Raw genomic sequence first — 14,728 nt, forward strand, 5'->3', positions numbered from 1 at the left:
TAATTTTCATTTTCCAAATGCATTTTGACCTTGTTTTTTACTAACAAATACAGTGTATATGTAGGGAATTAGAATAACAAACTGCATTTGACACAGTGAGTCCTTGATGATTTATGTATGGGAGAGTGCTCACATACAACAACTATAATTAACATGACATTAAATATATTTATTGACTTGGCAAAGCTAGAAGTTTATAGTAGTAGTGTGGAGTAGCTTACAACACTGAGCTGAGATAATTAAATGACATTACTACTTTTTGCTAACATGGTCTAGATTATGCATACTTCTTTATTGTGATACTTTTAAGGAACAGATAAACTGCTTTTATAGATGTTCTGAAAAAAATCCAGCTGGGGGAAAAAGTATTCACTTTAGAGCAAAATTAACATCCAGTATTGAAGAACAGTGCAAAAAAACCACTGCTGAAAAAATTACAGTAAGCCAGTAATTCTTGTGATCTCGGTTTCTTGATAAACCCACAACAAATGTTTTCTTTTCACTTTTTGAGCATGTTTGTTAGACCTCATTTTGAAGACATTTGTTGCTTCATCACCACCAGCAGTGCTGTTTCCGGAGGGGACATTTCTAGAGGTAGAGACCTGCATCTATACAGAAATTTTGTTACCTTCTCTCAATCCCGTATGCACTCTCCAGAGCTGTCATTACTGGCAAAAAATTATATCATGAGGTTCTTTGAACTACTAAAAGGCCCCTACCTCATGCAATCGTTAAAACTGTACTTTAAATTTGTGCTTATAAAACAGTTTAAGAACTGTTCTGTGTGTATGACTTGGTTTATACCCACACATAACAGTCAAAGCAGTTACAATAAAAATTGCAAAAGAAAACTATTAAAGATTTTACAGTTTGAAACTGTGAATGTGTAGGCAAGCAATTTTCTCTTAACCTTAAGAGAAAAGCTAAATTACTGTATCAGAAACTTGTACTGAAGGTATCTTCAAGTACATCTTTGGACCATCAAACAAAGACTGCACAAATCTAAGTACAACAACTTTAGGAAAATAAAAGGGTAAGAACTAGTTCTCTTGCACTAAGCCTGGTTGTCTGTGATCCTAAAAGGCAGTTTTGACCTTTTCAGTTTTGTTAAATAAAGACAGTCTGGCTTTCAAGAAGAACACATCTCCTAAAGACAGACTTGATCTTTCCTTCAAGCTATTGGTTTCTTTACTGTAACAGAAACTATATATAAGAACTTGAAAATGCTATGCTTTTCAGCCAGCTCTGTCATATACCATATCATATACTCTACCAGCTAATATTGCATTTAAAATGTAATAATGTGAAACTGACCCCTACCAAAATACAGCAGGTTTTAAGGTTTATTTCTGAAACGTTGACAAACACTGTATTAATTACAGATTTTTTTTTTTTGAAGTTATCATATTAATGAAAACGGGTTTAAGTTTTAATATAATGTCGAAATCATAGTTATAAAGATATCTGAATGTTTTAACAGTTCTTTGTTGTCATGTTGCCATCCAAGTAATGGTGTTCCAGTCTTATTTCTGGCCAAGTTGGGACAGCTAAACATGAAGAGACAAAAAACAATTAGGATTCTAACCTTATTCTTTCAGCCAAACTAATATCCAGTTAATACTATAAATATTTCCATCCTATAAGCTTTGGTTGTCTCTTACAATGAAAAGTATGCTGGTAATAGAATGCTTCATGCACATCCTCACAGGAGAGGATCTGAGTTTCAAATCGTAAGATTTGAATAAATCTCAGAGGTAAAGCTGCAGCATACACAATGAAGTCAACAAAAAAGTTGACTCAGCTGATGGAAGAGTTACAAGCTCATACGTTCCATTGGTCTTCTTCAAGTGCAACAAGAATTTACATTAATTCTTTAAAATGTAGTTTTGAATAACAATTCATTCTCATCTTAGTAGGAAGTAAAACCATAGGTGATGACTGAAGGGCTGCTCTTTGCTGCCCACTGTGAATAATTTTTATCTTGCATTTGTATTGAAATAAGGCATAGAGAAGTAATGGTGATGAAAAAGTTTTTAACAGCACTAAAAGATTGATTTTAATATAGGTATGGATACCACTAGGCCAGTATTTATAAACAGGACAAAGTTGAAAGATCACCGCTAAATAGCAGTTTTTAACTTGTAAATGTTGCTAGAATAGCCTGGGAAGACGTGATATTTGTGAAACTATCAAGAACTGAGTCCTATTTTTCATTAGGATTTATGTTAAGGCCGATTATTTTGAACTTGTTCACCTGCATTACCTGTGAACTCACACTGACAACACGGGCCTCCAAAAGTTAACTAAAAATGATGACTCCAAACTTCCATTTCAATCAAGTGAAAACAGATAACAAGAACAGGTGTTAACCTTTCACAAATGAGTGTGGTGGTTTTTTTTCATCAATGGAGAGATGTAAAGGTAAATAAAACAACACACAGTTACAGAAGTAACAAATATTACAGAACTTATCAAATATTCCTACCTGTTTTATAAACTGTGTAGCATTAAAGAGTTCACTGCAGCCATACAGGACATGTTTGCCTTGTTTACCCTATAAAAGAAAAGACAGGAAGAAATCAAGTGTTTAAGAGAGTAGCAGAAGTGGTTTAAACTAATTCTGTATAAAAAACCGCCCAAACAACAACAACAACAAACACAACACAAAATAACTCTGGATGATGTTGAAGTCCTACACTTTTGGCTGGAAAAAGAATAGTTGTTCCGCCAGAGCAAAAAAACCTGCAATTAAATTGAAGTGGAAAAGGAGAGACCAGAGGCAGAAAGTAAGTGGAAAAAAATGGGGCATTTTACACATTTAAACTCAGTAGAATGCCAAGTTCTCTGACACATCTATGAATGGCTCAGGGAAGGTAATAACCTTACTTGAGCAAACTCTACCCCCTAAAATACCTGGGCACTGCTCTAAGAATAGTAACAACATATTTACTGTTTCTGTTGTGTTACGGCCTGAAAACTTCAATCTGTAATTCATTTCCATATGATGACGATATTAAAAACAGCACTTTTTTTGTAAAGGGATTCTGAAACAAAATGTTTATTTTAATCAGATGTATTATAAACCTAGTTTGCAGTGAACAGTTGAACAGTTTTCACTTGCCAGTAAGGCTGCCAAAGCGCTACGTTAGCATTTCGGAAGAGAAAATTAGTTTAAGTAATACATAGTTTCAGTTTCTTTCATCGTTGGGCTAATAATCCCATGGTTCCTCAAAGTTAAAGCATAGGCTTGAAAAATTGGTTTCACTGTTAAATTATTTTGCTTTTTTCTATATCAAATAGGTAAAACTTACTTATTAAAGAGCAACACAGGAACTTAAGCCTTGACAAAATGATTTGGTTTCATACATATTACCAATTGTGCCATTTCAGCAGAAAGTAACACAAGCAGATTCAAACAGTCCTTAGCTGGTGGTCACATGCTAATTGGGGAGATGGTAATCCTGGTTCAAGTCCTCATCCTGATTAACTTTGAGTGGTTTGTGGTAATAAGCTATTCTTGTCACTGAGCAGGATCTTGAGCTTGCATCTTCCCACGTTTCAGGCCATTTTTTTTTTAATCTTGATGCCTGAACAGGTCTGGTTTTGATCTAAAGCGGTATTTTGACAGATTCCACTTTCAGTAGTATAACCAAACAGCATTTGTTTCTGCCTAGTACCAAAAATATTTTAAACTATACAGATCATTGTGAAATGGGTCTGTTGCTGTTCAGACAGCTCTGAAATACATTAATATACACTTCCAATCTGTCATATATGTACTTCTAAAAGTGTAATTTTAAATAAAAGCATACATATTTTAAAAGTTAATTAATCCATTCCAACAAAGAGCTGTATCTCCAAACAATAATTGGAGCCAAGTCAAAACTTCTTAAAACAAACAAACAAACAAAAACCACATCAGTACTCTTCAAAGTCCCATATTTTTAAATGACTGAAAAATGATGCTGGATTTGCATTTCTTGAGATAAATGATAATGTCTACCACAGGTGAATTGGAACAGATTATCAAGCCATCTGCTAAAGGAAATTAAGGGACACACAAAGTTCTTTGTGTACAAAACAGTATGCAAGTCTCCTCTCAGAGGCTTACAATTTTGATGACATGTTTTCAGCATGTTGAACTGAACTTGGCCAATATATCTATTTCAAGGCACAATCTGCCATTATAAATATTTGCTTTTTGATCTTTGTGAAATAGTCCGTTCTAGCACAAAACTGCAAATAATTGGATTTGAGGGTTCCTCTTAGTTCTCCTACAAAAAAACCCCAGAATGCCAAAGCTGAATGAGCATTCCTTCCTGTTATAGAAAGTTTTAAAATACTTTCTCTGTGCTTTCAGAGGCAAACTGGCAAAACAGATAGTGCTTAGAAAAACAAAGCCATGAATAAAATCTTTGTGGTATCTGCTTCCAGGAACAGAACTGTTGATTTTTCTCTTTTTATTCTGGAGGAAGACTGATTGAATATTAGAATAATTAGTAAGCTATATCTGGTGGAACAACAGATGCTGGAAGCGTAGCACATGGAAAAGCAATTTGGAGAAGCCTGTGAGAGTCACCTGGGAGAGGCAGACAAATCTCTGGGGGGTGGGAGGTGGAATTAAGGCTTCATTAACCTTTTTTGTTTTCTCAAGAGCAAACAGCCAAGTGGAAAAAAGGCAAGGGAGTCTTCTCCCTTGGGAGGTCATCTCCCCCTGACCATGTAGGCAGCCGGATTAGAGAAACACCCTTCACCTGTGACAACTGATGATGAAGAAACCTCTGTCTATCTGTTCCAGAAAAATTAAAACTACATCCAACTTCTGACTCTCCAGAAGATCTAACGTTACCATTCTTATAGTTTTCAGTTCCTCCTGTCCCCTCCATCTCTTTACCAACTGACCTCCTGTTTGGCCTCTTATTCCTCAGAAACTTCAGCTTCCTGCCGCTTTGTATGAAGTGCTGAGTGTTTACCTTGTCATCAAACAAATGCTCTGCATACACACATATAGACATACATGCATACACAGCAAACCTCAGCTCTGTCACTATGCAGTGACATCTCAGAGAAGTGTATCAGCCTCTAGGGGATTCAGAGTTTTATTTTAGTAGGAAGTAACACACACACACTTTTGAATTATTACAGTACCTGAAGTGGCTTTGGGTAAACTTAAGGAAGCCAAAAGTTTGACAATACACTGGTACACACAGATGCCTCACTGAATGCTATAATTAGTTATCAAGAATATTCTAAGTGCTAAGCTGAACCTAAATAATTTCTTTAACTTACATTCCTCTTCCTCTCCTTTCCCCTATCCAGACCAGCTCTGTTCCTAAATGGATGCCTGTTAGAGGAGAAAAACAACCCAGCACACACATTCTGACTACACATTCTTCAAGATTTACCAAATATAAAACTCTTAAGTGCTTGTTTTGTGGAAGAAGTGTTTTTCAGTGACTAACGCTCCATTATCTATTCTTTTGTGGGAAAAGCCTCAATCGAGGCCACCACAGGACAGGACAATTGTACCACGAAGAAGGTAAGATCCGGTAGGAAGAATGGTATGCTGCTGCTTTTAAATAATCTATTACCTACTTCAAAAATTTATCCAGATTCCTTTTGTATATTTTTTATTGGTGGAAAGTGTTTGAATCCCAGCCCTGCCACTCAAGAACTGTAATCCTAGAATATCTCAAGTTGGAAGGGACCCATAAGGATCACCAAGTCCAACTCCCTGTTCCTTACAGGACAGTGATGTAGTTACTTCATCCACTGATTTTTTGGTATACACGTGTTCTGCTAGGCTGGCCAGCTGGAACCAGAGAAATTAAAGCTGTTAGACCAGCATTACATAGTTGGTTACATTTTTTCTTCTTTGTGCATATGAGACCTCTTAGAATTTCTATATAGAATCAAATTATCCAGCATATCAGGAATGACCTGTCATTAACTCATTAACAAAAACTTCTAAATGAGAGTAAATAATAAATGCTCAGATATTGATGCCAACCTGATCTTTGCTTTGATGGATAGCATAGTGTTTGCATTATGTTGGCTTGTGAAATGACATCATGCTAAAGTAAGATTATTGTGAAATAAGGTAGTTATCTGTAGGCCTTTTTTGGAACAGACTTTGAATTGCAGAGCTGCATATGAAAAAGCACTGTAGCGTTTATTTTGCGAGATTTATGAAAATGAGATCATTCTGAGCAGTTTCTTACTTTTGAGGCTATGATACGCTACAGCTGCTTTATTTGACACCAGTAAATGAAAGCTGGAAACAGGACTCTCAAACAATTTGAAAAGCCAAACTGACATTTGATGTACCAGTACAGAGGACAGGTTAACTCAGTCAGCTACTTCCGCTGACAGCTTTCAACCACTTCAGTGTGTAAATTATGAAAGACAAACCAAAGCAGAATGTAGTTTATTTACTCAGTTCAAAAATGAAACGTGAGCAAAAATACCAGAAACAGTAACTCTGTTGGTCTGAATTAATAATCCCCATTTTCTATTGATTTCTTACATAGCTTTTTCCCAGACTGTGAATACAGTGAGGATGTTATGGCTAATTTCATAGACTTAGTCTTCTGAATATTAAATGTTACAGAAAACCTGATAAACTGGTTTCTATCAGTAAAGTTATAGACTACAACCAACAGAAGTGCACATACCTTTACGTAGTCAATAAGATTCTGATATTCAATATAGTTGCCTCCTCCAACTACAAACACTATTGCCTAAAAGGCAACACACACACAATCAGAATATGCATTCGAATATTTACATTTCAGTAGTAAAATAGATACCAAATCGTGAAGTCTACAGCAAAAATCATCCTAACCACACTTCAGCCTAAAAAGAACTTGAAACAGAACTACTAACTTCCTACCTGAAACAAGATAAGAATTTCAGTGGGATGCAGAATAGCAAGCAGAGAGCTTTTAACATATCACTGGCTGCTACTAAGAAATATTTGAAACATATGCAGTTTCAACATGTTAGTTTTTTTGTGTGGAGATGTCTCCAGTGTCCATAGGAATAGTTACACAACTTCCATGGATGCTTAAGAATTAATTTGGGACACAAATAAAATACTTCTGTTATAAAGGAATACACTTTTTCATTATTTTTCCCCCTCCCACTCACTTCTAGTAATAACCTATAATATTACAGGTAAAAGCCATGAGTATTTTCTGGGCTATGTTTAAAAGAGAATGATTAATGAATAGAAAAAGGAGACTTAATATTAGCCTCATTTTTTTAACATTCAATACCCCAAACTGACTACACTATATTAATTTTATATAGACTTTGTTATTACTGACATTTTTGCAATACCATCTGCTAGCCATATATATGACACTATATGGTATTTCTTTTGTTCAGTAGGATGATGAGGACATTTAAGGAGAAATCTGAGACATTTGTACATTGCCAAAGCAAAGACTTTTCCTATGAAACTTGGTAGTAAGATCAGACAAGTAATACTTCTACTATTTGAAAATACTTATGTTGAAAAATACTGAAAGTTACTGGTACTTGTAGGAAATTACAGAATTTGTGGTTTTGCTTTTTTCTTTTAATTGCAGACACTGTTTAAAACACTGTCACTTAAATCAGTGGCCAACACTGCTGTTTAAGGCCAGACAAAGGATTAAATCTAGAGAGCATTCTAAAGATCGAGTACAAAAATGGGGGTTTTAAATTGCTGAGTACCCAATTATGATATTAATAAATCCCTGTAATTACCTCCAGAAGAATTTTCTAGATTTTTTTTCTCCAGTATTAGTTAATGCTTACACGGTCCTTTGAAGATTAAAAGATTTCTTCAGAATAACACCTAATTATAATTAATACTAGATGTAGTTAGTCTAAGTGGCTTTTGCAAACAAGACCTCTCATTTTCTTAATCATGATCACCAAAAATGACTGATACTTCAGGACCTTTTTTTTTTTTTTAAACACATGAACACTAAAAAAAAAAAATTTCTACGTGACTTACCTCCTGGAATGGATTTTTGTTTCTTGGAACTGAGCTACAAAAAACCCACAAACAAACTTCAACTTAAATTTTACTAGAGATTCATATAAAAATGCAAAACAAGTATAACATACACATCATGTTTATGGAACACTACATAGTATTAAACAAAAATATAAAATAGAATAGTAATGGCCTTTCTGCATTCATTCTTTGAATATTTCATTTAAATGATTTGTTATAGAAAATAATTAATTCTACAGGAATGAATGAATACCCAAGTAAATAGGAGATTTACTTCATCAGTTTTAAGGTTGCTGTTTGAATCATAAGCTTTATGACAACACTTCATTTAGAGCTTAAAAGATCTAACAGTGCTGCTAGCTGGGAACAAATTCACAGTGAGTTAAAAAAACCCCAGCTCATCAGCACTAGCATGTTCATAACACTTTCAAATCCTGCCTACTGGAATTGTAAGGAGGGCAGCCAGTCCGTTTGCAGCATCTGCACATTATTGATGCTTCAAAATCTCAAAAACTACCGTAGGCAGCAGGTAGGTGTCCTGCTGTCAGGTGTCACAGCAACAACACTGGGATCAAAATGATCTGAGGAGGAAGAGGTAAATCCGAGTTTGGGTGGTACAGACTCTTCCTCTCCCCTGGGACACCCAGTCCCAGGCATGCAGCAGGGAGACGGGGAGAAACCTCTTGTCCTGCATCACTTTGTGCCTTCAGGAGGATGGGAAAAGCACGGGGAAAGCTGTGCCGGGCCAAGCTCCCTCCTGCCCTGCCCTTCCCTTCCCTCACTCACACCACCTGCTGCCCCAGGCCGTCTAATCCATCCTGTGTTCCAGCACTCATTAAAAGCATTGCATTTTCCCCTCAACTCGTCTTTTCCCTTATTTCAAGAAGTTTTCCCAGATCTCTGAGTGACCAACAACAGTTCACTCAAAATAGATTCCAGGGTATCGGAAAAGCAGTTTTTAAGAGGGAATGGCTGTCCCTAACACGTTGTTCTGATCTGTCATGAATACTACAGACTCCCCATACACAGAACTGTTCGCCTGATTGTCAGAGGGCAAGACCTGTTTATACTTGACACAGGGTATAAAGATAGTGGTTTGCCAAGACTGAATTACAGTAATGCAGTCCCTGCTCTTCAAAAATAATAGCTAGAAATGCCAATATTTCTTGAAACAGGAGTAGGTTAGGAAAAAAAAGTTTAGTCGCTTTTTAATATTCTTCCATTGATTATACTATTTGATATTGTTTTTTAAATTAGTAATATTTTGTCAAGCCAGCTAACCTACGGTTTTTGATCATCATTTGAAGGGAGAACTAGACAAAGCCCTACGTGACTATACTATAGGAATATAACTTGAGTTTCTGTAAAAAGCCCGAACAAACCCCAAACCAGAAATGAAAAATTTTTCCCTCTGATAATTATTCTGCTTCACAGAATGGCACATTTATCAACTGCTCTAAATACAAATCTTTGCATTGTTTAAAGCAACATAAGAAATACATGGAGTGGGTAAAAAAACCCACACTGACATGAGAAAAACCCTTTGACTTTAATAAAACAAATCCTTGCACTTTTGCATAAAATCCTCAAGAAATACTACAAAAGCCTAACAAAACAATGAAAGTTGCAATTCAAATGAAACACAAAATCTGCTTATATTTGAAATTATATAGTCTGTAATAACACTTTCCAATAAAACATATATATTATGTGAAATTGTTTTCCTATTACTACTTATGCTTTCAGAAATATACTTTCCATGTTTCAAGAACAGAGGAATCAGGGACGGATTTTAATGCAAATAACTAAAACCAAGTCTGGACCTACTTTATCCATATTTGTCCTGTAATAAAGCCATGCAACTACATGAGCTGATTGCCTTCCTGCAGCTGAGATGAAAATTATTTTTAGAAGGTAGTTAAAATTAAGTGTCGTCTTTGTTTCTAGGATATTACATGTGAGATTATCTGCCACAGTTATTGGTAAAAGATATAAAGCAAAAGATAGAAATTTATAAACTTTGAGTGTAATTCCTGGCAAAATAAACTATATCCTCCCTTCATATGTATATCAATATGATATGTGCACCTGCCTACACAATAGCAAATGCAGTCAATTTTTAATTACTTTTTTGCCAAGTTATTAACAAATTACTAAAGAAGGGCTGTATTTCAAGTAAAATTTTAGCTGTTTAAAAGTGAAAAGAAATTTTGGTGTATTATCCAATGACTTTTTAATTTAACAATGAAAAACCACAAAGTTTCAAAGAAAGCAAGCAGTATAACTATAAAGAATTCTAACGTTTATTATCGCTAAAAATCAGTACACATTCCTGTGACTGAATCAATGTACTTGTTAGCAGGCACATTCAGTCAGTGGAACAAAAGATTTTTTTTTGCAGTGTTATAAACATTTATCTGGTTAATCCAAGTCCCTGTTGTGAATTCTTTTAACATCAACTTAGACCTGATGATTAAAATTAATTACTTGTAGTCAGCAAGTAAAAGAAAACTGGATTTCTTAAGTTAGCCTTTTCATAGGGTACAAGGAAAGAAGCAAAATGCACAGCAAACTCACCTGTCACTGCCTCGTAGCATCTTGGGGTCAAAATACCGGTAATCATCTGTCTCCTATTAAAAAGTACATATTTATCTCAAAAGATCAGAATTTTGGCTTATGGATTTCTGCTTCTATCTACTACATTAAGCATCATAATTTCCCATTTAGCAGTCACATCATTCAAAATTAATTGGGGTGTCCACTAATATTAATAGTATTTGTACATAACTGAACCAGTGCAGAAGAAACAACCGTGAGGAGCAATGAAGGGTGCTATCGAGCTTTTTGTTTCTGGTTCATCTAAAATTGACTACTACACACTTTCCACAAAATACACTGGTTGCATAATAAATCCCAACAGAAAGGCAGCATGCAGAAAGAAAAATTCAGGTGTTACCAGCTTAAGACGAACATCACACAGTTAGTTATAAATGCTAAGATTTTCTAGATTACAGAGATCTGCTACTGATTTAATATTATAAACCAAACCACTTCTATGGCAATGAATGCTAAATACAAGAGAGATCAAACTCTGCTACTGTTACATAACTTACCCTTTTCATTTCATGATTTATTACTATTATTAAACTAAAATTAAGTTCGTGAAGAAGAAATGAGTCCACAAGAATTTGAAAAGTCTGACTGTCTAAACTATATGAAAAATTTCTTTCTTCACACAAAACACTGAGGCACTTCCAATATTTTTATTGGCAACAAGCAGGATTTTTGCCAATTATTACAGACGAAAACCAAAACTTCTTAGTAACTCCTTCTGACAACTACTTGGCTTTCTTCTCTTTCTATAGAACTACATTTTCATCCAGGTACTGTGAAGTTTAGTTTGTGGGTAAACTGCATGCAGGACCACAGCAGACTTCATCTGGGTGCTTGCATACAAGATCTCTGTGCTTTGATGATTCTGTAGAGCAGAAGTAATTCTTTTTGAGTAGTAGAAAGATTATCTGTGGAACTTATTAGAGCTCACGAAGCAAATACTACAAAATATTTAGTATATATGTGGTGGTTACACACACAGAAAATAAATCTATTTGATATTAAAGACTTACATGTAATTATATAAAACAAGTCTCTTATCTTCAAGTTCGGCTTTCAATAAAAAAATAATTTAGATCTCATTTCACACTGAATCTCTGTAAAATGCTTTTATATGCTCCACTGGGAATTTCAACTGAATTTGTAAAGTCTGCCAGCATTCTTGATTTTGGCAGCCTCGTACATAAAGTTGGTATTGAGACTCTGAAGTAATGAGAGCGCTGGGAATGGACAGATATTGCTACACTAAAACTGAGAAGTATTTGAGAAACCTTTAACTCTGACAAAGAGATGCAACTTCCCTGCTTGTCAGAATGAATTACAGATTCATGCCAGAACTAAGATTAGAGTTAAAAACCCCAATATTACAAACATTTTCTACTGAATGTATTACTGCCGTGTTTTTTTCACTGTGGCCTTGTGTAAGTAGACACGTGAAAAGTGGTAAGTAGTAGAAAAGTGATAAACTAGCTTATTTTTTCTGTTGTTTAAATACCCCATTCCTGCTGAAATCAGTTCTGAGGGTGCAGGGAAAGAAATCCTACCAGATTTTATTTGCTTTAAGAAATAGCTAGCCTGCCAATAAAAACAATTGTACGGTGGTTTCCTTACATACAACTGAATTTGTGACTTCCCTAAGCAATTCAAGAATAAAATCCATACTTTTAAAATTATAAACTTTATTTTCAAGATTTCAAATTAAAATGGAAAAAGACTCATGGACATATCCCTGACTTTCAGTCTGTATTTGGTTTTGTGCAGGATCTAACATGACTAGTTGGACTAAGGAAATGCCTCTTTTTTAGAATTTGTCATTGTAATGCATGAAAGGCAATGTATGAAAGGTAATGTAGATCCTTAGCCTGAAAAACACCGTATTTACTGAAAGGGACAATATTGACTAAAATACATTTCCATTCATATGTATCACAAATAAGATTTATCTGCCCTTAAGTCAACGCAAACACATAAACTGTAGTGACAGAGGCTATGCCCCTTTGGAACTTTGTAATAAAAATATTAAAGGTTTACTTATCAAAGATTGTCCTTCCTCAAGAATCAAGCAATTTTGTGGAAGACACTTAAAAGAATCTCTATAATTCTACAGTAAGTGGTGCTCAATTTCATATATACGGGTTAAAATTTGTGTATACTTGACAACATTATCTTTTTGTGTTAGGAAGATTGGAGGTTTTAATCAATCTCTATTTAGTGATACCAAAACGAAGCAACTATGTTATTAGATCTATGAAGAGAACATTTCTTTACGAAAACATAATCCCAAAATAAATTGCCTAAAAACCTGCTTCGACCAATAAATGTTACTATAAAAAAACAAACAAACAAACAAAACAAACCAACAAGTAATGGATTACTTTAAGGTCATTAATGAATGTTCCTGAATAAATACTTCAAGAAAAAGTTTAACTATAGTTAAACAATCTAGACAAATTCTAAAAATTACAGGATGGTATTACTGCCCATAAGAACTGTTCCATCTGTTCCTGCTTCTGAAGGACTTGGAAAGCGCCGGTGGGGATTCATTTGTCCTTCCTGGTAGCTCTGCTTGCGAGACAAGAGCAGCAGCGGGCACGACTGACACCCAAAGTGATTTACAGACAGCTCTACAGAGTTTTGCACAGCATATCATTCTGAATAAATTTAAAATTTCATTTCAATTGACAATCGTATTTGTGAATGTTGGTGGTACAAGCTGTACTTGTCATCTATTTACCTTCTTGTCGCATTTTATATTTAGAAAATAATTTAAATTATTTACATTCACTGTAGTAATTGACTTCTCCGTAATCTGTTCTAATTTTGCATTACAACTTCTATCGTGTGTACGTGTCATAAACTGATCACGGTGGTCAGTATGATTTAACGAAGTATAAAAAAGGTTTTTCCTTTGTTGTTAAAAAAAAATAGAATCTTAAACTTCCCCCCTCTCCCCTCCCGCCTTGTATTTTGCCTGCAGCGCAACAATTTTCTATTCTGGGGAATAGAAAAGGACCTCAAATATCAGAAGATGAACAGAGGCCACAGTGGTGTACTTTATACATTGCTGTTTTCCAGATACAATTTCACTTCTGTTGATGGTACAGCAAGTCTAAACTTACTCCACAATGACTCTCTGGCTTGCTTGTTAGCTGGAACTTACTCAAAAAGTCACTGTCAATTTTCCTACAGGTTTAGGAGAATCATTCTTTAGGGCTTGCCTAGACTCCCTATGACTCGAAAAGCAGGATTCCCTGCTTTGGGCCATGAATTCCAGTCTCTGACCTGGCAGTGAAACATGAAGCCTCCATCTGACAGACTGGCTCAATCTCTGCATTTTCAAGTAAGATCATCAATGTTTTCTCTAAATTATCAAAGTGATTGTGGCTGTTTTCTGCTAAGTGAAATGTGACATCAAGTCAGAAAAAAACCCCCATATGACTTGTAAACTTTTCCAAATCAATTCCTGAACTTGTAGCCTGAGGGAACTAGTGTTTATTTTTCAAAAAATTGTTTCATTTTTGACCTACATGTAAGTTATCTGTAGTTTTTAATTTCAGTGTTCTGCCTTAAGTATTCTGAGTGACCTCTACTGGTTGACTAGACAAAATTAGCCCTGTACAGCTTTTCCAAGTCTTGAAAATAGGGACAGCAATCCACTGCCATTGAAAGTCGTGTTCATTTCTTTGTTAAGAGAAAGCAAATTTTTTGCTAACCATCATGACATATATTAGCTATGAAGTACAGTTTAAGACAAGACAGGATTACTTGCATGTTGATAATTTTCATATTTAACCATTATTTGTCTCTCTTTACATATAGTTAACACCTGAAGGTGAAAGTGGACTAAGAAGAATGTTTTAAATGTACTAACCAGTGTGAGATATTAGAATTGTATCTCTCTGTCTGATGCTGATGCCATTAAAACAGGAAGACTGATACAATGTGGCAAACACATTAAAGCTTGCTAAATTACTTTTAACAGGTGATTTTTTTTCAGAACAAGTTTGTGCAATGGACAGTTTTATGTAAGAGTTCTGAAAGAAATACATAGCAAGGAAAAAAAGCCTGCTTTGACTATACACTATGTGTAAAAGACTTAGGGCTATT

At 35.0% G+C, this 14,728-nt stretch overlaps 1 protein-coding gene across 1 annotated transcript in view; it reads right to left on the minus strand.

Moving 5' to 3' along the window:
* Nucleotides 1–200: 200 nt before the first annotated feature.
* SCFD1 (sec1 family domain containing 1) overlaps nt 201–14,728 on the minus strand; it is a 53,186-nt gene continuing 38,658 nt past the window's right edge. The window contains exons 21-25 of the mRNA XM_065635178.1: nt 10,586–10,638; nt 8,006–8,039; nt 6,675–6,740; nt 2,486–2,554; nt 201–1,547 (exon numbers count right to left, since the gene is read on the minus strand). Of these exons, the coding sequence (XP_065491250.1) occupies nt 1,524–1,547; nt 2,486–2,554; nt 6,675–6,740; nt 8,006–8,039; nt 10,586–10,638 (246 nt within the window). The 3' untranslated portion in view covers nt 201–1,523. The remainder of the gene's footprint in view (nt 1,548–2,485; nt 2,555–6,674; nt 6,741–8,005; nt 8,040–10,585; nt 10,639–14,728) is intronic.

Source organism: Caloenas nicobarica, chromosome 5, assembly GCF_036013445.1.
Source record: "Caloenas nicobarica isolate bCalNic1 chromosome 5, bCalNic1.hap1, whole genome shotgun sequence".
In the NCBI taxonomy this organism is placed as follows: domain Eukaryota; kingdom Metazoa; phylum Chordata; class Aves; order Columbiformes; family Columbidae; genus Caloenas; species Caloenas nicobarica.